The sequence below is a fragment of the Acinonyx jubatus genome, chromosome C2 (assembly GCF_027475565.1).
Source record: "Acinonyx jubatus isolate Ajub_Pintada_27869175 chromosome C2, VMU_Ajub_asm_v1.0, whole genome shotgun sequence".
Lineage (NCBI taxonomy): Eukaryota > Metazoa > Chordata > Mammalia > Carnivora > Felidae > Acinonyx > Acinonyx jubatus.
The window spans coordinates 57,542,690-57,563,873 of record NC_069384.1 but is presented as its reverse complement, the minus strand read 5'-3'; the positions used below and the strand labels follow the sequence as shown (position 1 = coordinate 57,563,873).

At 39.2% G+C, this 21,184-nt stretch overlaps 1 protein-coding gene across 16 annotated transcripts in view; it reads right to left on the bottom strand.

Moving 5' to 3' along the window:
* PHLDB2 (pleckstrin homology like domain family B member 2) overlaps positions 1–21,184 on the bottom strand; it is a 226,997-nt gene that overhangs the window by 21,863 nt on the left and 183,950 nt on the right. For 7 of the 16 annotated variants that reach the window (XM_053220826.1, XM_027077702.2, XM_027077701.2 and 4 more), the window contains 9 exons: positions 19,377–19,532; positions 18,333–18,443; positions 15,330–15,419; positions 11,547–11,690; positions 10,736–10,924; positions 8,565–8,705; positions 7,284–7,383; positions 3,353–3,373; positions 1,436–1,471 (listed from right to left, as the gene is read on the bottom strand). In XM_053220826.1, the coding sequence (XP_053076801.1) occupies positions 1,436–1,471; positions 3,353–3,373; positions 7,284–7,383; positions 8,565–8,705; positions 10,736–10,924; positions 11,547–11,690; positions 15,330–15,419; positions 18,333–18,443; positions 19,377–19,532 (988 nt within the window). The remainder of the gene's footprint in view (positions 1–1,435; positions 1,472–3,352; positions 3,374–7,283; positions 7,384–8,564; positions 8,706–10,735; positions 10,925–11,546; positions 11,691–15,329; positions 15,420–18,332; positions 18,444–19,376; positions 19,533–21,184) is intronic. The other 9 variants (XM_053220831.1, XM_053220829.1, XM_053220828.1 and 6 more) reach the window with 8 other exon arrangements.

Here is a 21,184-nt window from a genome sequence, read left to right as displayed (position 1 = left end):
CAGTGCAAGCAAGAGTTTCAGAGAAGTGGTCTTGGAAGCGATCTTTCTGGTCAGGGGATCACCTCACATTTCCCTTTGCCATTCCCACATCTCAGCGCAACTGAGAAGAATACATCAGCACACACAAAAACAAAAAAGGGAAAAACAAAAAAAATGGAAACACAGTCAAAGGCCCTGTATCTTCTAAAAATAGCTGGGCTCAAGTGAAGCAAGAGAACTCCCGGTGGCAAGCAACAGCAGGGTCTTAGGGCAGTCACTTGCTCAGCAGTATTCCAGTCTGAGGACTCGATAAGGTCGTAAAACAGCAGGTGGATCATCTAGGCGCAGGATGTAAGAGTCTTGGGTCTCACTCATATTGTCACAAACACTTTTAATCTGGTAAACATCCAAACCGTGTACATTTCTCATTCTTCGTTTTTCAATTTCTCTGGTCTGCCAATTATTTAAACACTTTGCAGTGAACAGCCCTCCTAATGGTTGTGCTTTTCCTAATTACCGGAGGCAGAGCTCTCTTCTTCTTCCACCCGAACTGTCAGCCCAAGCTAGTTGGTGGTACCAACCATACAAAACCGTTGCACTTAGATCAATAGCAGCAAAAGTGCCATCAGTAAGAGGCTTCATCTTTACTCTGGTACTTGGTCAGCGGGTGTCTTAGGTATTGGCTTTACTTTGACTTATTGCTATGGCTTGCTCTCTGGTGGGAGCTTTTGGGCAATGCAAACTGAATTGTTTTTCCTTTCAATTCTCTCTTTACCATATATATGTAGGAACCAGGGATCATAATGATCAACCAATCCCTCGATTTATGAAAAAGACATTTCTCTAGCCAGCAGTGGTTTGCGATCTCTTTCTCCCTCATTAAATTTACTACCGGACCTATTAAGCATTTACAACTCGACCATTTGAATTTCACCTCTTTCCTTGCACTCTACCAACCTTCAGTGAGGCTCTCAATTGGTAATGAAATAGTCAAAAAAAGCAGCCAGAGGGTGAAACAAGGGCAGTGATTCCAAACAGCTTCCTCAGCTATCAGTTGAACATTTCCATTGAAAAGCAGAGCCACAACCAGGAGGGCTTTAGTAAAGCATCATCCACCAAAAGTTTCTGTAAAATGATTTTAGTTCCACAGACAGTTTGCATGCCAAACTATTTGGAGTGGTTTTAGATATCTAAGTGAAAATATGTTAGTTCAGATTATGGCATTTCTGGGAAAATGTTTCCTTAATATAAGCTGTAATTATAAATTACAAATACATATGTAAAAGCGACAGATCACTTAGCCAAGGGAAGATGCAACACAAAAAAAGCACACCATGAGACTTTAGATAGAATATCATTATTCGTAATGATTAATGCAGAAAGCATGAAATGAAGCCAGTACGTTTATAAGCGTGGAGTTTGTGCCTTTAAAAAAAATTATTACTCAAATATTTACCTTTGATACTTGAACTTTTGGAATTACTAATTGCTCCTTTTAAATTATTTCCAGTTATTCATTATGAAAAGGAGGGGGACAAAAAAAAACACCAGAAATTATTTGAAAAAGTCACATACGTATCTTTCCTTATGCTTTCAAAAAAGGCTTGTTGGCAAAGAAAACTTCTGCACTGGCACTGAGTACGTGGAAGCCGTTTCCCTGTTAGTATGAAAAACAAATCCCTAAAAGACAGCCATGTAATTTAAAACATATGAGACTTATCTCCTTGGCAATGACATGTGCCACAACTTCCTCTTCCCCTTCGGTTTTTCATAATGAGGAAAGGCCAATCCCTATAATGCAACTAACACCTTCTTGGAAAAGCAGAGAAGATGGCGAGTATATTTCTTCTTAAAGCCACTTTGTGTCCTGATCCTCAGATCTCCCATGATTTTTTTCCCCCAAAAGTATCACAAAATAAGAACATGAATTTACAACCTTCAGGTGAGATAGATAGTACACTAAAACGATTCAAACTGTTCACATATGGGCACAAGGGACAGCTGTGTCACAATGTGTACTGTGCTAAGGATTGTGAACATCATAAATACCCCAGATCACCTCAATACCTGTGGAGGTTCGGCTCTGTGTCTGTGAGAACTTTCCGCCATTCTGGGGGTAGGGTGAGTACCTTAGATTTTCTCTGCAATTTTAGTGAAAGAGCCTTCTGCTAATGAGCATAGGTTTCCCAGGGCAGGATTTTTGTTTCCTGTGGATCCAGCGTGAGTGGAAATGTTTTACCTCATGCAGAGGCCCGTTTCTCCCAACCGGCAACACTTTACTAATCGCAATGGGTTAGTCACCTGGATTCAACTGCTCCCTTCTGAACAATTTCAAAAAATTAAGTTACCTCTGCAATCACATATAAGGGCATGGACCTCATCCCTGTGATCCTGGGATTATACCAGTGTGATTCCAAACAGCTGGTGTTGGGATTTGGGCTCTGGCCTGTCCGCTTAAAGGTACGGGTACTTCTGATAGAGGAAACACTTGAGGAGAGCAGCAGACCAGAGGAAACCCTGGTAGAATGTCCAAGAAGAACTGTTCCTGCCATTAGGTAGCCCCAGGACAGGTGCAAGCTTTAACAGGGAGGGGGACACATGTGCCCTGATCACCACAGGATCCTCATTCATTTAGTATAGGGATGTCATGAACTAAAGAGCCACTGAATCAATTCATTTTCTCATCTGTAAATTCCAGCTTTATAGTGGCTAAATAAGGAAGGGGAATGCATCTACTGTCTGGGATGGGGTAGAATAAGTGCGTTGGGAAACATGAGACTTTCCCAATATTTGAGACTACTCATTTTTTTTTGTTTGTTTGTTTTTAAATTATGTAGCAGGAGTAGCATTCAGCAGTGGGACAGTAACTGAAAAGCAAAAAGGGCCTTGTAAATGCTCTAAATTCTTTCTATCCAGACAGAAATAGCCATTTTAGGGAATGTTTATAAGGTTTATAAAGTAAGACCTGATGATATCTGAGGCTCATCGCTAAGCATAGCACATGCAAAGAACCCAAACCAACTCAACTGTCTTCACTGTCTCAGAGAGCCAGTAGAATAGATGTGCAAAGCCCATTTATTATTATTATTAATTATTATTATTTTTTATTTTTACTTATTATTACTTTTTTACTTTATTATTTTTTTTTTATTATTGCCTATCCATGAATTCTGGCCAGTTAGACCTGGAAAGTCCTTTGTGAGTTAACCATCGTAAGACATATAGTCTTGCCAATATCTTCCCAGTGTGTGCTGTATATTTTCAATGGTTATCTGGGCTTAGTATAGAAAATGAGATGACTTAAAACTATAACCTGGGTTTAAGAGGATAAAATTAATATGTATTTCTGACAAGTTAGCCTATCATAGCTCACCTGCTGAGAAATTCATTCTTCCTAACCATAGTCCACAGCCGGGAGATGAAGGTACAGGACGAGTCAGGGATGAAGGAGAATGATGGAGAAAGGGAGAAAGAGACAAGATCAAAAAAGGATGACAGGGGACAGGAAAAATATACAACACTTCCAACATGCAGTCATTGACAGTGTTAACAACAACACCAGATCAACAAGGCAAGATGTTTTCACATTTCTAGGTTAAATCTGAGTGTACAGAGAAGGACTTGAGAAGTCAAAAAATAACAAGCTCACAAGACATACATACAGTTAGTGAAAAAAAAAAATGGAAACTAACAGCTTTCACACATACTTGCCAACCAGAAAACAGGGAGAATAAAAACAAGATCATAATGATAAGACAATTCTTTTTCTCAAGCAGACAGCAACGAATAGTTTTTAAGAGCTAGGGTTTACAAAATTGCCATTCAGTTATTTGAAGCACCGTCCATCACACTTTATAAGCATTCCGTCCTCTGACATCCTGCATCTCTATGAGTAGCCACAGTAATGAGCCTCATATTTATTCAAACCAGTCATTTAAACTGGTCTTCACTCACCATGAGGTCTTACTTCTAAAATAGACTTAAACAGAGTCAGTAAGCAGGAGCATCCTGAATCCTTCCCTCCTCCCATGTATGTATAAATAAGACTCCTCCCAGTCTTATTTATGCCTGGCCTTTGGAAAGGAGGAACATCATGTTTTACACTTAGCCTATACACATGCCAGTGCCTACTCTTATCTCTATCTCGATTCTGAGTCTCACAATACAATGCTTGTGTGTGACCAGCAGCTGCACTCCTGTTGCATTTCTAGCAACTGTGCAACAATTTTCCCCCACTGTGTGAAAGGAACGATCATTAGACTAAAAATCCACTATTTTACAGTTTCAAGTGTGATCATTTCTTAAAGATGACTCCACAATGACCTTTCACTAATTTGCTGGCAACAAAAACACCACACAAGGAGGTTGTCCTACCTTTCTTGGACTTCCCTGCATTTAACAGAAGACAAAAGGACAAAGATTTCATTCATTCTAAAGCTTACAAAGGACCAGTTCACAAGTTGTATAAAAGCCAATAACCATTACAACTTTAAGAGTTGAGTTCCTGGGCTCTTTGCTCTAAACTCAGTTCTCAAAGATCTTTGTTTGCCTGGCTCACGTTGTCAGTTTTATGAAAACAGTGCTGATCGAAGGAAGGCTTATACTTACACCATTGTCCTTGATGTATCCATTATGAATAAGCAGCAAAAAAACACAGTTCATTTAAGTTAATTATGTAAGTCCCCCCACCATGATAAAATCTATTAAATTTGAGTAATGAAAACGTGTTAGGTGCAATTTGTTCAAAACCATGGAATTTTACTTGTTTGCTATTTTAGTGAAGGCAACAAGGTACCAGTAAAGCAATTCTAAATGAAATAATGATTCATCCCTCCTGGTCTGTGTGGGCCACCTGGATGGGCTTCGTGGAAAATCCTGTCAATTTTATGCTCCAGTGTGGCTCTAAGAACTGCAGTCCCTGTCCCTCCTCCTCTGGCTTCATAAGACACATCACGTCCGCTTTGATCAACACATACAAGATGGTTCTCTACTTCCTCAGAGGCTCTCTCATCAGCACCACATGAAACTCTTCAAGAAGAACCCCACTTTAGAGCTGCAGCAGGAAAGAATGAAGCTGCCATCTTCCCAGATGCTCCAAAGTGAAGGGCATTGATGAAGAACCAGGGCAGAAAGATAGGTCAAAGTCAATGGATTTTGCAGAGTACGTCCTAATGTGACCTCAGGGAATTGGGTCAGTTTTCCTCTAGGAGCCTAGCATGGGGATTTCCATCATTTGATGGGCAAAGTGAGATCAGAAAACGAAAGATCAAACATCCTTTGGTTTCACCACATTCTCTTAAGAATCCTCTTACATAATAATGTTAATAGCTCTTGAATTTACAAATCTCTCCATTTAGTATAAAGGTCTAGTTTTTCTTATTCTTTAAGAAAAAGACTTTTCACATAAAATAGGGCATTGTGGCCAATCCAAGCTTTGATGTCTTCAGCCAGTGGGAAAAATATGTTTAAAAAGTCTATAAATACCACAGGAAAATGCTTTCACAGAAAATAGACTTGACCCACAAGTGAACAATGAGGAATGACAGCCAGAATATCAAGACTCATTTATGTTTATTATTTATAAATCATAAGAGATATTTTAGCTTATTAAGAAATTATAGTAAAGAAAATAAGAGAAGCTTAATCAATTGCATTTGACTCACATGGTAACACTGTAAACCTTTCATGAGTTATTAACCTCTCTTATGAATACTACAGACTCTATTAACTCTTAAATCACTTCTAGTAATGATTCAAAAACCTCATCCAAGTGATATACTATATATATTACACACATACACACATTTTATATATACTGAAATTCATATATATATACATTTCTTTTTTTAATGCTTATTTATTTTGACAGAGAGTGGGTGCAGGGGAGGGGCAGAGGGAAGGGGAGAGAGAATCCCAAATAGGCTCCACACTTTCAGCGCAGAGCCCAACATGGGGCTTGACCTCATGAACTGTGAAATCATGGCCTGAGCTAAAATCAAGAGTAAGATGTTTAACTGACTGAGCCACCCAGGCACCCCGATTTATATATATTTCTTTTCTTTTATATTCTTTTTTTTTTTTTTTTGGCAGGAAACCAGTGATTATCCCCTGGTACCACTGGCAGAAGGGCTGAACAGTCAGAACTGAATCCTGGCCTGCTTGGAGGGAAGCGTTCCAATCTCACAAATGCATGAATGCCCACCACTCTGTCAGCATCCCCCTTTATATCCTGGGTATTCCTCCATCACTGCATTTACCATATTTTATTTAAATCCTCTGTTATGTGTCTTTCTTCCTCACTGGACTACAAGCATGTCAGGGCTGACTGTGTCATTCATTTGTGTTCTTGGTCTCTGGCACCATGCCTGCTCAAAAGTTAGGGTCAAGATAGGCTACTGACCTAGATGACTGTTAACACACATCTAATCCTCTCAAGGAGAAGCTCACCTCTGGAACTGTATTACTGTAATTTCTCCTAGCCCCACAAAGACTATTTGACAACCTCATTATAAATGCAATCTATTATCACAAAGAAGTAAAAGATGCTGAGAATCAAAGTCTACCTGAAACCTAACAATCACATAGAATAAAAGCTCAAACCACACTAAAAGGCCTTAGGGACTTCTGTCCAGGGCCACTAGTGTTCTATTTACTGTGCCAGCTCAGTGACTCTTGAGCATATGTTTCAACAGTGTGGCTTAGCCACAGACCAGGTAAGTGGCTTGGTTAAGTGCCCTGGTGATCTCTCTGGATTTCAGTGGTGTCTCTTTTCTTTCTACCAAATGGGAAGGGTAGTAATGCTGTAGGGGCCTTCCTGTTTTAAGAATTCTATTGAATTTATAAAGTACAGTGGGTATATTTAAAAGGTACCAGCCACGTGTATAATAGAAAAAGTTACTTTAGTACAACAATAAGGAGATATACATCCTTCCCCCAAGAAGATTCATTAAGAATGAAACTGAGGGGGGCACCTGGGTGGCTCAGTTGGTTAAGCATCCGACTTCAGATCAGGTCATGATCTCATGGTTTGTTGAGTTGGAACCCCGTGGTAGGCTCTGTGCTGACAGCTCAGAGCCTGAAGCCTGCTTAGGATTCTGTGTCTCCTCTCTCTGCCCCTCCCCCACCTGTGCTCTGTCTCTCTCTATCAAAAATAAATAAATGTAAAACAAAATTAAAAAAAAAAAGAATGAAACTGAGGATCTGACCTCCTCTCGAATCGATCCCCAACCCTGTTCTTGCTCTCTCTCCCTGAGAAATTCTGATGCGTAACAAAAGCCATGATGTCTGATTCAAAACGTGCTTACCTCTGAGCATCCTCCGAGATTCTGAGTCTTTGGTCATGGTTGCCAGGGAGTGAGGCAGCACACTGCCACAGCTGTTGCTCTGTCCCAGGGGCAGGTGGGCCTGTGAGAACCGGGGGGAAATACTTCAGGTGAACCGCAGGCCAAATGGTCCTTTGGGACATGGCCTCATCCCTGTTTCCACAGTTCCAATGCAAGCGCAGAGGGCAGGGAAAGTAGGGAGGAGGAACGAATGCGTCCCATTTATTCACACTCAATGGCCAAGGCCAGTCACCGACCCTTCCAAGGAGCTCCATGGCAGGCTCGACACCACAGTAATTTCTCCAGTGGCAGCAATTCCAAAAATGAAGACAGATGGGGAAACACTGTCCAAAACCACCTTAGAGAACAACTCAAAGTTCTTCATGCATAAGGAGCCGAGGGCAGATGCAGGGACAAGAATGCATGCATATCATGCACAAAGAAGAGAAGATCTACACTTGTTATAAGTGCACCCATTTCCGTCTCCCCGTGGCGACTGGAGAAACCTATCAACTACCCCAGCGGGTTTAGCACTCTTTCAAAATAGAAAATCCTTAGGGTAAAAAAAATACACTCGGAACACCAGTTCATAAAATAGATTCAAACCGAGTTACTCTGATTAAGGGTAAGGGAAGGGTCCAAAAGCCTGGCCCACTCGGAACCTCCTTCTCATCTGCCTCTCCCCCTCTTTCTGCAGTGACCCTCTGGATGTGTCAGCAAAACATGAGTGAGGACTCAAGTGTGACACCTGAGTGTGGGTTCGTAGTCCAGCTTCACTGCTAACCAGCTGAGGGCACTCCGCTTCTTCATCCCTCGGTCTGTCCATAAGTACGATGCAGAAAAGGAGTACCTCTACTGAATAGTGCTGCTGGATATTCAAATGAGGCAATCCACGTAAAGGGTTTATTCCAGGGTCGGGCATATAGAAATGACTCTCGATACATACTTGTTGCTATTATTCCTGGAATCCAGAGCGTCTATCCTCCAATTTCTAGATCTAGGAGGCAGTCATTGGAATCTGTCACCTAAGCGAACGCTACCCACCACTTGTGTGGTGGTGGAAAAAAAACCCTGGACCGGGGTCCTTAGGTCCCGGAGGGTACAATTCCAAGTGTCCCCTGAATCGGATTGCTTGTTGTCTGCCCAACAAGCAAACTTAGTGGTTTATTATTCAGCATTTTCTTTAAGAGCCTTTGCACGTTGGTCAACGCTAGGACAAGAAGACTCACTGATGTGAAGCCCGTGGTTCACCCCACGTCCTACCTTTGGGGTGGTGCTTCTCCCCATAGTAGCACTGCTGAAATGTGGGGATATGGAAGGTGTGGTTTTCTTTCGAGGCAAAGTGTCACTCAGATAGAGGCCTTCTTTATGCTGTTTTTTCCTTTCTTCCAGACTTCTAAAATGCTTTAAATGCAAATGTAAAGCAGAATAGCAAAACTTGACTAATTGGAACAGGTCACTGAAGAAATTAAGAAGTATGCATTCACAAAGAAGTTTTGGAATTTTAACACAGAATTAAAAAAAAATTCAGCTTATACTTGTGTTCACTAACAGACTAGGGCTAACATTCGGTAAGATACATAGACACCGGAAGAATTTATTATTGGACCTAGAAACTTAAAAAAAAAATCCACCTTTCACTTTCATAGATAGTGCCTGCTGCCTTGGGGCCTCAGGACAACTTACAAATTATTATGATGGCCGCCATGTGGATGGCGGAACAGCCAGTGGACAAAGCAAGTAAGCAGTTTCTCCCCTTGTCTGTCTGGACAGTTCTGTGTGCTGGCACAGATCCCAGTGTGAGGAGAACAAGGAAAGGGAGAAGGAAGAAGATGGAGAGAAAGAGCGAGTAAACAGGGAAGTTGTTTTAAAGTCGGAATATTTTAATTACATATAAACACTCCAAATCCATATAACGTTTCCATATGAGACACCCGACTAGGTTACTCTTTTATTTTAAAAAAAGGATCTTGGTCAAGAAATCCCTGTAGTAGTTCCTCACATTTAAAAATCCTCCTGTTGACTATTTCTTTATTTTTTTTAGTATATATTCCTAACGCAAAATTTTTGCTAACTTGAAATGTATCCAAATTTTTCTTAGCCTCCCCCAAAAGGTCTTACTTAGCAGTAAAGTTAATTCTTAATTAAAGGCTCTTAGGGTTTGATCATATTTAGACTAAGCTCAAGCTTTTGAAACACATAAAAATGAATGCAATTTGAGTTACCATATTTATGATTAATCTTCAAAGATGCCAATCATGAAAAATATCTACATTTTAACCTCATAATTATCTCTTTATTCTAGTTTTTATTAACCTAAAACTAGTGAGGGGATATAGTCCTTGAACAAAAGGTAAAAGGCAGTAAAGGTAACTTCAAGAAAAGTAACAGCTGGGGGCGCCTGGGTGGCTCAGTCAGTTAAAGGTCCAACTTCAGCTCAGGTCATGATCTTGTGGTTTGTGAGTTCGAGCCCCGCGTCGGGCTCTGTGCTGACAGCTCAGAGCCTGGAGCCTGTTTCAGACTGTGTCTCCCTCTCTCTCTGCCCCTGCCCTGCTCACACTTTGTCTCTCTCTCTCTCTCAAAAATAAATAAGCATTAAAAAAAAAAAAGAAAGAAAAGTAACAGCTGGGCATAGCAAACCACAGCCCCTCTAATTTGGGGATCTAGTGACTGTGATTCCTTAGCATCTTCTGGGCCAAACTCATATAGAAATTTGATTGTAGTTGAAAGGAACCTCAAAACAGATTTTTTTTGAACACCCAAGCATGAATATGCACTAATGTGCTTGAAGAAGGGTGACATTCATAATAATGAATTCCTTATTTAAAAATGTGATTAATAAAAACCTTCTATGACCCAAATGTCTTTTTTGTGGTGTGACGTTAAACAAGCTATTTACCTCAGGCAATAAGGAATTAATTCTTATTTCACAGGATTAGTAGAAGCAAGACATGAGATATTTATTTGTAAAATGTTCAGCAAATTTTGACACATAGCAAGGGCATGATGTCTATTATTATGACTTCAGTAATGTGTAAGAAAACTATTTTGTGTTGACCCAGCAACTTTTTATACCATAGGTTTAATGGAAAAATTATTATCCTTTTGAAAAATACCTGAGATAAGTTGCAGTATTTTGGTTGAATAGGAACTGAAGCTTGAGGATATGAAACATACCTAGCTTGAACATATCAAAAGTCAGGAGAGGGCAATCAAGTTGTTGAAGTTTAGAACAATCCCCCACACCCTTAAAAAATACTAAATGGCCTTAAAAAAAAAAACACAAAATCCAACCAAACAAAAGAAAACCCAGCAAAGGAATATGTACTTGTCTTTTTAAGGATACCTTTGGAAAAGCTGATGGAAAGATTCCACGTAAGTAACTTTGTTGTCAAGGTCAAGCTCTCAAACTCTGAACACCAGTGTCAAGTTACCTGTTGCTCCTGCTGCTGTGGCTGCCTTCTGTGTTTCTTAGCTGGTAGAGGAGGAGGTGTGTCATTTAAAGGGAAAGGATCGACAGATGGAGCCAGGACTTCGGGCCAAGGGGCTGATGGAGGTTGAGTGATAGGATGAGGAGAAAGGGTGGAAGGAAACATAAATCCAGAACAGACAGGTGATCTTTGCTTTATAGGAGAAAGAAAAAGTATATATGTGTCCATATGAAATGAAAGAATTAGACAAAGAAATGAAATCGATAATCTCATTATTCTGTTCTCTTGTGTTTTAATCAAAAGTCACAGATGACGGGCAGTATCTTTCAATTTAGTCTCTTGTTAAAATCCCACTCTGCGAGCAACCTGGATCAGTTAGAAGGTATTTTAATTTACTATTATTTGCCCCTCCCCAGATGTTTTTAGAAGGCATAATATTAAAAAAAAAAATCCATACTGCACAACACAACAGAAAAAAAAAATCAAACTGGAAAAGCGATTCAAACTAACAATTTTAGGAAGGCTTTTTGTTTTCTATGAAAAGGGTGTCAGGTTAGAGTGCTACGATCTAGAGTTTATGGTTTTGAACTTAATTCTCCTACTACTCCACTCTGTACCATCCATCTCATGATATCTAGTATCATGGCCAACAGAACAGGACCCCAAATTGGTACATTTTTCAAACCCGGCATCACTCCGGCCCGCTGGTCAACCAGATGTATACTGGTCACACACACCTTCCCTTTCAGGTAATCATGGGTTAATCTTTGACATGAGGAAAGCAGTGAATGAATGAAATGTCATGCCAACACACCTCTTTATTTTGTGGCTGGCTCACCGGCACAGCTGTGGGAGGCCCAGTGGCAACAGCATCAGCATCAGCAGGGAACTGAGAGGAAGGGGATAGATTCGTGGAATTGACACATGGCTCATTAATTTCATTTACACTGATATAGCCCTAAAAGGAGGAATTCAGAAGTTAAACACAAAGAAAGCAAAAGCTGAGGCATGCGAGAGTATTAATGCTCCCAGTACAATGGAGTTAGCTTTGAGCGGCACAGCCAAATATCTGTGGTATTACCAAATGTTTCATTAAGGGAATCATCAGCCATTAAAATGGATTTACGACGCTTAATCTTGAAAACTGATACGCCAAACGCTACAAATACGTTTTTGGGAGGTGAAATCAGGATGATTATATTATAAATAACCTGTGCCTTCGATTTCAAAATATCCAGAGGTATCAGCCATTCATTCTGTTGACTGAATGAGGGCGTCACTATACAACATTTAAAATAATCACATACACGAAAATCTGAGATATAAAATTTACAGTGCAATCACTCATACTTCAAGAGCTTTTCCCACAAATCATTATTTTTAGATTTTCCCCTTTTCTTCTGTTTCCCGATGAGTTAGAGTGTGAGTAACAGTAGGCTGAGGGCTTCTGGGTTTTGTATGAAGACATTTTATAAGCAGTCATTTATTTGTAATGGAATCTAGCTTTCAGGCATCTCACCTAAATGAGAATAAAAGGGATACTCATCCGCTCATGAGCCTTCCTTAGCAAGACAAATGTGTACACACACATACACACACACACACACACACACACACACACACACACACACCCTCAGGTGGAGTTGTAGCTCGAGGCTATTTCAATTCCAGGTAGCTTCCCCAACTCTCAGCTCTACCCCAGGACAGAGAATTGCTCATTGACTTTTAAGTTCAGCGATTCAGTTCCAGCTTCAGGTTAGAGAACATGTCTGTGAATCAAAACCTGCAAGAATCAAAACTCCTCCATTTATATTTGAGGAAAAGGCACTTATAAATTTTCATCCAAAATAATTGTACCGACCAATCATGATTTTCACCACACCAACAAAACAGAAAAAATAGAATAAAGAATACAGAATAGTATTTCTCTTTTCAAAGTAAAATTGAGTGAAATTTAACACTTGGGCTCTTCTATTAGCCCATCAATCCTTTAAAAAAGTGGCTCCAGGGGGGCACCTGGCTGGCTCAGTGGGTTAAATGCTGGACTTCAGCTCAGGTCATGATCTCAGTGGTTCATGGGTTCAAACCTCGCGTCGGGCTCTATGCTGGCAGCTCAGAGCCTGGAGCCTGCTTTAGATTCTGTGTCTCCCTCTCTCTCTGCCCCTCCCCTGCTCCCACTCTCTCTCTCTCTCTCTCAAAAATAAATAAATATTTAAAAAAATTTTTAAAAGAAAAAGTGGCTCCAGGATAGGTAAGATATCATTATGCTGGGGAAGCAAACTTTTCAGGCCGGAAAGCAAGGTTTTACTGAGAATTTATAATTACAACAATTTGAGAAAGCTAAAGTTGACTCTTTTATAAAACTGTAGTTTTAAAAATGCTGCTGAGGACAGTCTTGCACTTCATGGCAATATATACCATGTAAAGTTTCATAAGATTAAATCGAAGAAAGGAAGTTGACAACTGGGTTGTTAAATTTCATTTTCTATTTGATAATGAATGAGGGTGAAGAGTCACCACTTTAAATTATTCTTTTGCTCAGTTGACAGTGCAGTGCTTCAAAACCAACATTTCATTCTTCACACGTCATAAACCATATGACCTAATTCATTGCTTCGAAAATGTATGCCATTCATCAAAAGTGGGACTTGTTTAAAAGAGTTGTATATAAATTAATCACTCTGTAAAAAAATAGAGAGAGTGAAGCAGTGAATGAGAGAGAGAGAGAGAGGGGAATAAAGGAAGAAATTCAAAACATCCCATGAGCCAAGTCAGCTTAGTCCATGAAAGGGAACATAGCTACTCAACAAAGACAAGCGTTGGAGACATACAAAGAGTCAAAAAGCCAAATGGGCTTTTGGCAACAGGGAGTCTTCAGAGAAAAAGAATCCATCAACAGAAAAGGAAAGATTTTATTATTATACTAAGAGGTAAAAAGATCCAAGAGCCTAATTCATTTGGATGCCACAGTGCCTCAAACTCAGTATGTCCAGAATCAAATTGCACATCTTCCCTCTTAACCTACACTTTCTCCTGTCTTCACTACCTCAGGAAAAGGTCCTCACTATCAGGCTCATTATTCAAACTGGAAAAATGGCATCATTCCCAACACCTCCCTTCATTTACTTCATCCTCACGTCCAATCTATCAGCAAGAACTGTCAACTCTGCTCCAAAATTTATCCACATCGAGCTAATTCTCTCCCTCTCTCTGCCATGGTGTGAAGGCAAGCCACCAGCATTTCCAGCCTGTACCACTGCAATAACCTCCTTCCTTGGTTCCTCTGTTTCTCCTCCTACTCCTTAGAACCCAGAAGAGCAGCCCAGAGTGACATTTAACAAGTGGACATTGAACAATGTCATTTCCCTGCTTAAAACCACTCACTCCGTGATAACCCAGACATGTATGATACGCCATATTTCTTCAACATGTCTCATAAGGCCTGGTCCCCACCCACCTCACTGACATTCTCTCCTTCCACCATACTCCAACCACTATTACCCTTTGTTCACGGAATCTGCCAGTTCTGTGTTCTGAATAATAGAGAGGAACTACAAAACTAAATGGGCTAATAAAGCTCTTGTGTAAATAGTTCAAATTGCTTCTGAGGTACACATTATTCATACTTATTGTGTGATGAACATTTACTTCATATAGCTACACACACACACACACACACACACACACACACACTACTCCCTATATAGGAAGTCTTAACTCTGCTGCCTTTTAAACAGATACTTATAAATAAAGTGGGGTTTTTTGTTATTACACAAATGTTTATTCTGTTATTACACAGAAGCAAGCTTTTTCTTTAGCTTTCTGGAAAAAATAAAAATAAATAAAACTATTTTGTATTGGAACAATGATAGCTCCCCTTGTGGTGAACATAGCATAATATATAAACTTGCTGAATCACTGTGTTGTGCACCTGAAATTAATGCAACATGGTGTGTCAACCATGCTAAAGAAATAATGACTATTTTCTTTTTCAGTCAGGGTTATAACCAAATTAGAGTTAAAATATTCTCCCATTGTAGTGGTGTAGCTCCATAAGAAGATATTTCAAAGGTGGATGTTTGGAATAAAGAGTGTATATAGCTTAATGTAAATAGTATTTTCTAATTTAAGGAGGGAAGTAGCAGAAACATCATTGGGGGAAAAAAGAGACAGAGAAAGGAAGAAACCAGACCATCTTATCAAATGTGCAGAGGCATTTTCACATGCTATCAGACTTAGGAGAAAGAGACATAAAGTAAGGAAGAGGAGGAACCAAAAAAGAAAATTGCAGAGAAGAGAATTTAAGACTAGTATTGGTTTGAATCCCAACTTGTTTGAAACTCCAAATTAACCCACAATGTCACTGTCAAACAGTCTACACACACACACACACACCCACCGAGTGCATCTGCATTAGACACAAAGATAATCCCTGAAATCTTCAAAGCATAAATAAAAGGCAGGGAAACCATAAAAGCATTGAACGCTTTCTAAGTCACTTAAGTGAACGTTTTCCTATTTAGCTGATCACATAAAACTGAGGCACATCTCTTGATTTCCAAGGTGATACGAATGGACATGTAAAATCATAGCTTACCTCTTTTAGAGTACTGGGGTTGACAGGAAACCCTTTCCCCCCAGTGAGGCTGGAGTATTTCTTTTCCAGATTACAAAGATTTTCTTTTTCCTGAAGGAGCACAAAATCTATTAAGCTTAGTCAATCTTAGATTTCCCTGGTGACTAATGATAGCAAGTATTTTTTCATGTGACTTATTGTCTCTTCATAGATCTTTTTTTTTTTTTGTGAAGTGTTTGTATTCCGTTCTTTTGCCTGTTTTTTTTATATTATTTATTGAGTGTTTATTGGCCATTAATGAGTTATAGGAGTTTTTGTTATTTTCTGGGTATAAGTCCTTTGTCATTCTCTCTTTAAAAAACCTTTGCTTATCCCAAGGCCAGGGAAGTGCACTTGCAGTTCTACATTTTCTTCTAGAAACTTTATCACTTTAATTTTTATGTTGAGGGCTACAATCTGCCTTGAGTTAATTTATATGCATAGTGTGAGGACAGACGTGTTAGCGCTCTTTTTTCCCCCATATTTACCCACTTGATCCAGCACTATTTGTTGGAAAGACTTTCTTTTCCCCACTGGATTAATTGTCTTGGAACCCTCTGTCAAAAATCAATAGACAGTATATGTGTGGGTCTATTTCTGGGCTTTCTGTTTGGTTCCATTGATCTGCATGTCTGGCTGTGTGTCAGCACCACATCATTTTAAATACTATATAGCTTTAGAGGCAACCTTGAAATCAAATAGTATAAATCCTCCAACTTGGTTCTTGTTCAAAGTTATTGTGGTTATTCTATGCCCTTGGCATTTTCATACAGAGTTGATTCTTATTACTTGTAATTCTTATGTTCTATAACATTGCCGTGAACATTGCATTAGTAAATACTGAACTGTCGTTCCTATTGAAAAGACAGAGTTGGGTTACTGTGGGCTTCTGGTCGAAATCATTTCATCAACTGATCAATACATAATTTTGCTTTCTGGGTGTTCATGTTCAAAGGCATCTTATTTAAGATATATTGCTGATTACTAAACACTGAACTCCCATCTAACAGCACTATAATTCATGCTTGAATAAAGCTCTTTTAACACATGCATTTTTTCCATAAGGCACATCACAAACTTCCTGCCCTTAGGAACAGTAGACAGTACATTAGCACTATGCTCGGGAGGTAATTTAAACAGCAAAATCATCAATGAAAAGCACAAAAAATGTGAAAACATAGCACGAAATAGCCCACAAAAAGGACACATCTCTTTACTCTATGACACTTGGAGCACAAAGGCAGAGTGTTGCTTCGTTCAACCTCAGTTGGGACAGTGTATGCTGAGTGATTACAAATTGCCACCGTTCTGCACATGTCCATCAATGAACCATAAGACAAGTATTGATTTGGGGACTACAAATAGATCTTAGTGAGCCGGCAAATTCACAAATATAAACTTCATAAATAATGCAGATCAATTGTAAATTTTAGCATCAACTTGTGTCAATTTCTATAAAAGAGTCTGTTGGGATTTTGATCGAGATTGAGATATATCTAGGGACACCTGGGTGGCTCAGTTGGTTGAGCATCTGACTTCATTTCAGGTCATGATCTCATGGTTCATAGGTTCAAGCTCTGCATCGGGCTCTGTGCTGACAGCTCAGAGTCTGGAGCCTGCTTTGGATTCTGTGTCTCCCTCTCTCTCTGTCCCTCCCTGACTCATGCTTTTTCTCCCCATCAAAATAAATAAACATTAAAAGCTTTTTTATAAATATTGAGATATATCTATAGATCAATTTGGGAAAACATAAACCATAACCTTTAGACCACAATTTTTAGAATAGAATTATACTTTATATATTTTAATGAGAAAGTGGCATTTCTATGATTGTGATTACCCATTTAAAAAATCTATCTCTTATGAGACTTTCCCCCCATTTTTCCTAAAGGTTCAGAAACCACTTAAATACTACATATTACACTATCTAATTTAAGCTGTGCCTTTGACTATCACATGCAAAGGGTGATGGGGAGGTTAGTGGAACCAGAGTTCATCCCCAGAACAGGAGACAGGGATGGAAAATATACATCCATTCAGAGATTTCCAGGTGCTGAAGAAGCAGGAGGAGGGGAGCTATCAGGGATCTGTGTGGGCTACATAGGCACCTTGAGTGAACTCATAATTCTATGTGAAGGACCACTTTTCTCTCTTTTTCAACCTAAAAATAGCTGAGTAGCTAAGATGAAAATAGTGCAGCTACATTTCTTCTAGGTGGGACCACGGCACAGCCTCATCCTTTAATCCATCATTCTTTCTCCTGTACCCCATTCTGGGTCCATCTCATGTTTTCAGGATCACCTCCTAGGTAGTGGCCTGGATACAAGGCTCAGTCCTGAGACTAGCCCCATTAACTTTACCTCTCAGCGTCTTAGACCTAACATTAGGCCAGGGACTATGTCAGAAGATCAGGCTGCAGGTTGGGCAAAGGAATCCCTTTAATGCAGCCATTTTAGGTGCTGGGCAGATGGGAACACACAGTCCCTTTGGAGAGGATGATCTTGTCACCCATGTAGGATGTCTCCCTAGTTAATTAAGCCTAACTAAGCTCAGTGTGGCAATTTGCCACATGCAAATAACTGGAGTTAAAAATACCACAGCAGCGGAGCCAAATATTTGGTAGCGGCCAAAAAAAAAAAAAAAAAGAAAAAAAAGAAAAAAAAAGCAGAATATGTTCTGCCTATTTGATGAAAAATACGATTTAAAAGAGGAAAATCAGAAAATGTACATATTTTCCATAATTTGAATTTTCACACTGGAAAAAGCATGAGGAAAATGTCCTTGCCTATTTTCTGAATTATAGTTAATTATTCACAGATCATCAGCTTATTAATGTGGAGGATTAAATACAAATATATATTACAAAGCTTCTTTAAATTGTAATTCACTATTCACAAGTAAAAGGTACTTGCTCTGAAGGAAGCAACTTTCCCCAAGTTGGCACCTGAGTTTTCTTGCAACCAGAGCTGAAAAGGAAATACTTACTCTTTGCAACATCATTATTAAATTATTCTTTTCTTTTACAAAATGATCTTGTTCTCTCTGAGCCTGCTGAACAATGTGATTGGCTTGCTTTTTCAAGGCAGAAATCTTTTCCTGCAGGGAAAAACATGATCATATGTAGATGCATGTTAGACAATTCAAAAGTTTGCCAGTATGTTCCGGAAAAGGGAGGAAAGTGTTTACAACTGGATCAGCAGCGGCCACATTTTCGTTGGTGGTAGCCAGTGATTATCATTACCCAGAGACTGTGAGATAGTTTCTCTGACCTCCCAAGCTCAAGGCTTTTTCTTTACCTGAGGTCAATATAGTCCAAGTGACTTAAAGATCTATTTGAAGAATCCAGAAGTCAACAGGAAATCTTGTTTTAGATTATAAATGAATTTTTGACATCATCTTGGGAGACGCCTTATGGAAAAAATAACAATGGAATTTCTTATTTAAACTGAGAGCTTAAGATGTCAACTTCTTCATCTTCCTTTCCCTGAATTTTATTGGTTTAGTACCGAGCCCTGGGATGTGAGTCTAAATTTTGGAAAAAGAGGTGAATCCTGGGCTGGACATCTGGGTGTGGCCACTGGGTGGGCCAGCAACGTGCATGGCATTCCACGGGGTTATTTCTAATGGTTGTAAGCTACCAGTTAGCTTGACAACTACGAACAATGGCAACAGACAATTCCAAAATAGGCTTTGTTCACAGAGTTATTCTAAATCCAGTTACTATGATTGCAAAAGCAAGTAACTTAAGACAAATATTTAGATTTCTGATTTTCTCTCCCTTGGTTTCCATGCATGTGAAACAACCAGATATTATTTCTAAATGCATCTGTAGCATTAAGTAATGATAACTAGACCACATGCCAGTTTATCTAGTTTGGAGCACCCCATGGTATATAGATGGCAGGCTCCATACTCTTTCCAGCATCACATGTGGTTTCACACACAGAGATGTTCAGATATAAAGACTGGTAGACAGAGAGAGAGAGGTGAATTGGATTTTTTACACTGAATGACACCTGGCTAAAGTACCTTTCTGGTAACAATGTTCCGTTGATATTCAGCTACTTCGCGCAGGAGCTGTTGGGTCAGGTTCTCCTTTTCCTCATCCAGGCGGCTCTCATGTTCAAGCTGCTGGAACTCCAAGTCTTCAAAGTGTTTGCTCTCTACATCCAACAGGTCAGCATCCTGGGGAGAAAACAAAATGAAAACAAGACATACCAGGATGGCTGCAGCCTTCTTAACGTGAAGAAAAAATTATTAAAAGCAAACAGTCCAAAATATCTTTTCGATTACTATACTGACCAGGGTGGGAACAAGATAATCCTCTCTTTTGGAGTTAAATCCCAGAGCCAAGGCCATTAGTGTGGTATTGAAAGGAACTGGGGGTGGGGTGGGAGAGGAGCATTTATTTGACTCAGTTTTAGACTGTTCTGTGGATGTTGGAATTCCTTTTTTTTAAGTTTATTTATTTATTTTGAAAGAGAGTGAGCATGAGCAGATGAGGGACAGAGAGAGAGAGAGACAGAGAGAGAGAAAACCTGCGCTGTCAGCACAGAGCCCAACACTGGCTAGCTCTCATGAACCGTGAGATCATGACCTTAGCCGAAGTCAAGAGTCGAATGCTTAACTGACTGAGCCACCCAGGGGCCCCTGGATGTTGGAATTCTTGCTTTAAATCAACTAAGTGGTTTTAAAATAGATCCTAAGGTATAAAAAGACTCAGTAAATTACTAAACATTATCTGCTGACCAAGGTGTGACATGATCTCTTGAGAAAACTCCTATTTTCCACAAATTTTCAAATGAAATGAGAATTTGGCATAGAGATCAAATTCAAGATCCCAAAGTTATTGACTATAAAAAAAGATTCAAACTCTGGCACACATACAGATTAGAGGTCTCTAAGAGGGGTATGTGTGCCCCCAGTGGCACACGACACAGTCCCCTGGGGTATAAGAAGAAAATATTAGACCTTCTTCATATTTATTTTTAGTTTTTCTTGTCTTTTACAATTTCTCAATAAATGTTCTCTACTGTATATTTAGGTAGAGTCTATGTACACTATTTTGAATAAACATATATTTTTGAGCACATATGCAGTATGCATATTTATAATATTATATGACCTATCTTCATATATATAGGCATGTATGATCAAATAATTTTATTTAAAAGAGAAGTCATTGAAAACAGTTTGAGGTTGGTATTTTTACACTGGGCTTCTGCGAATCCCATAAAATTGCTTACAAAGATTTTTACTGGAAAGAGTGGAACCCCAGCATTCATTAGGCACAAAGAGTCACTCAAATGGTTAAGCACTACTATTTGGGAACAATTTGAAGACATTTAAGAAAGATCAGAAATCACAAAAATCAGATGGTCTAGGACAGGTATTTCCTAACCTATGAAATGTCTGAAGACAGACGTGAATCTGTATCTGTGCAGAGTCTGGCTCATGTTGTATAAATTATTCTTCAATTTACATGAAAAAAACTTAATTTTGGAGCCTTTGACAAAACCATAAATGTGGTATGTATAGAATATTTTTAAAAAATATATAATTTGTAAGTAATATATGGCCAAAAGAAACAGCAGCTAGGCTATATGGTTTACAACTCTACATAGGTAAAACAGCCAGGGCATTTTTTTTTTTCAACCAAAACATCACAAAGAGTTGGATAAATAAATATGATAAATGAGATTTATATCAGTTTTTAAACATACCACCCCGTTTTTTTATGTAAGTGATAAATTGAGCCTTTTAATCAAATGGAATAATACGTTTCTGCCTTCTGGAATGAATTTTATTCTGGAGATGATTCATAGAAGGACTATTAG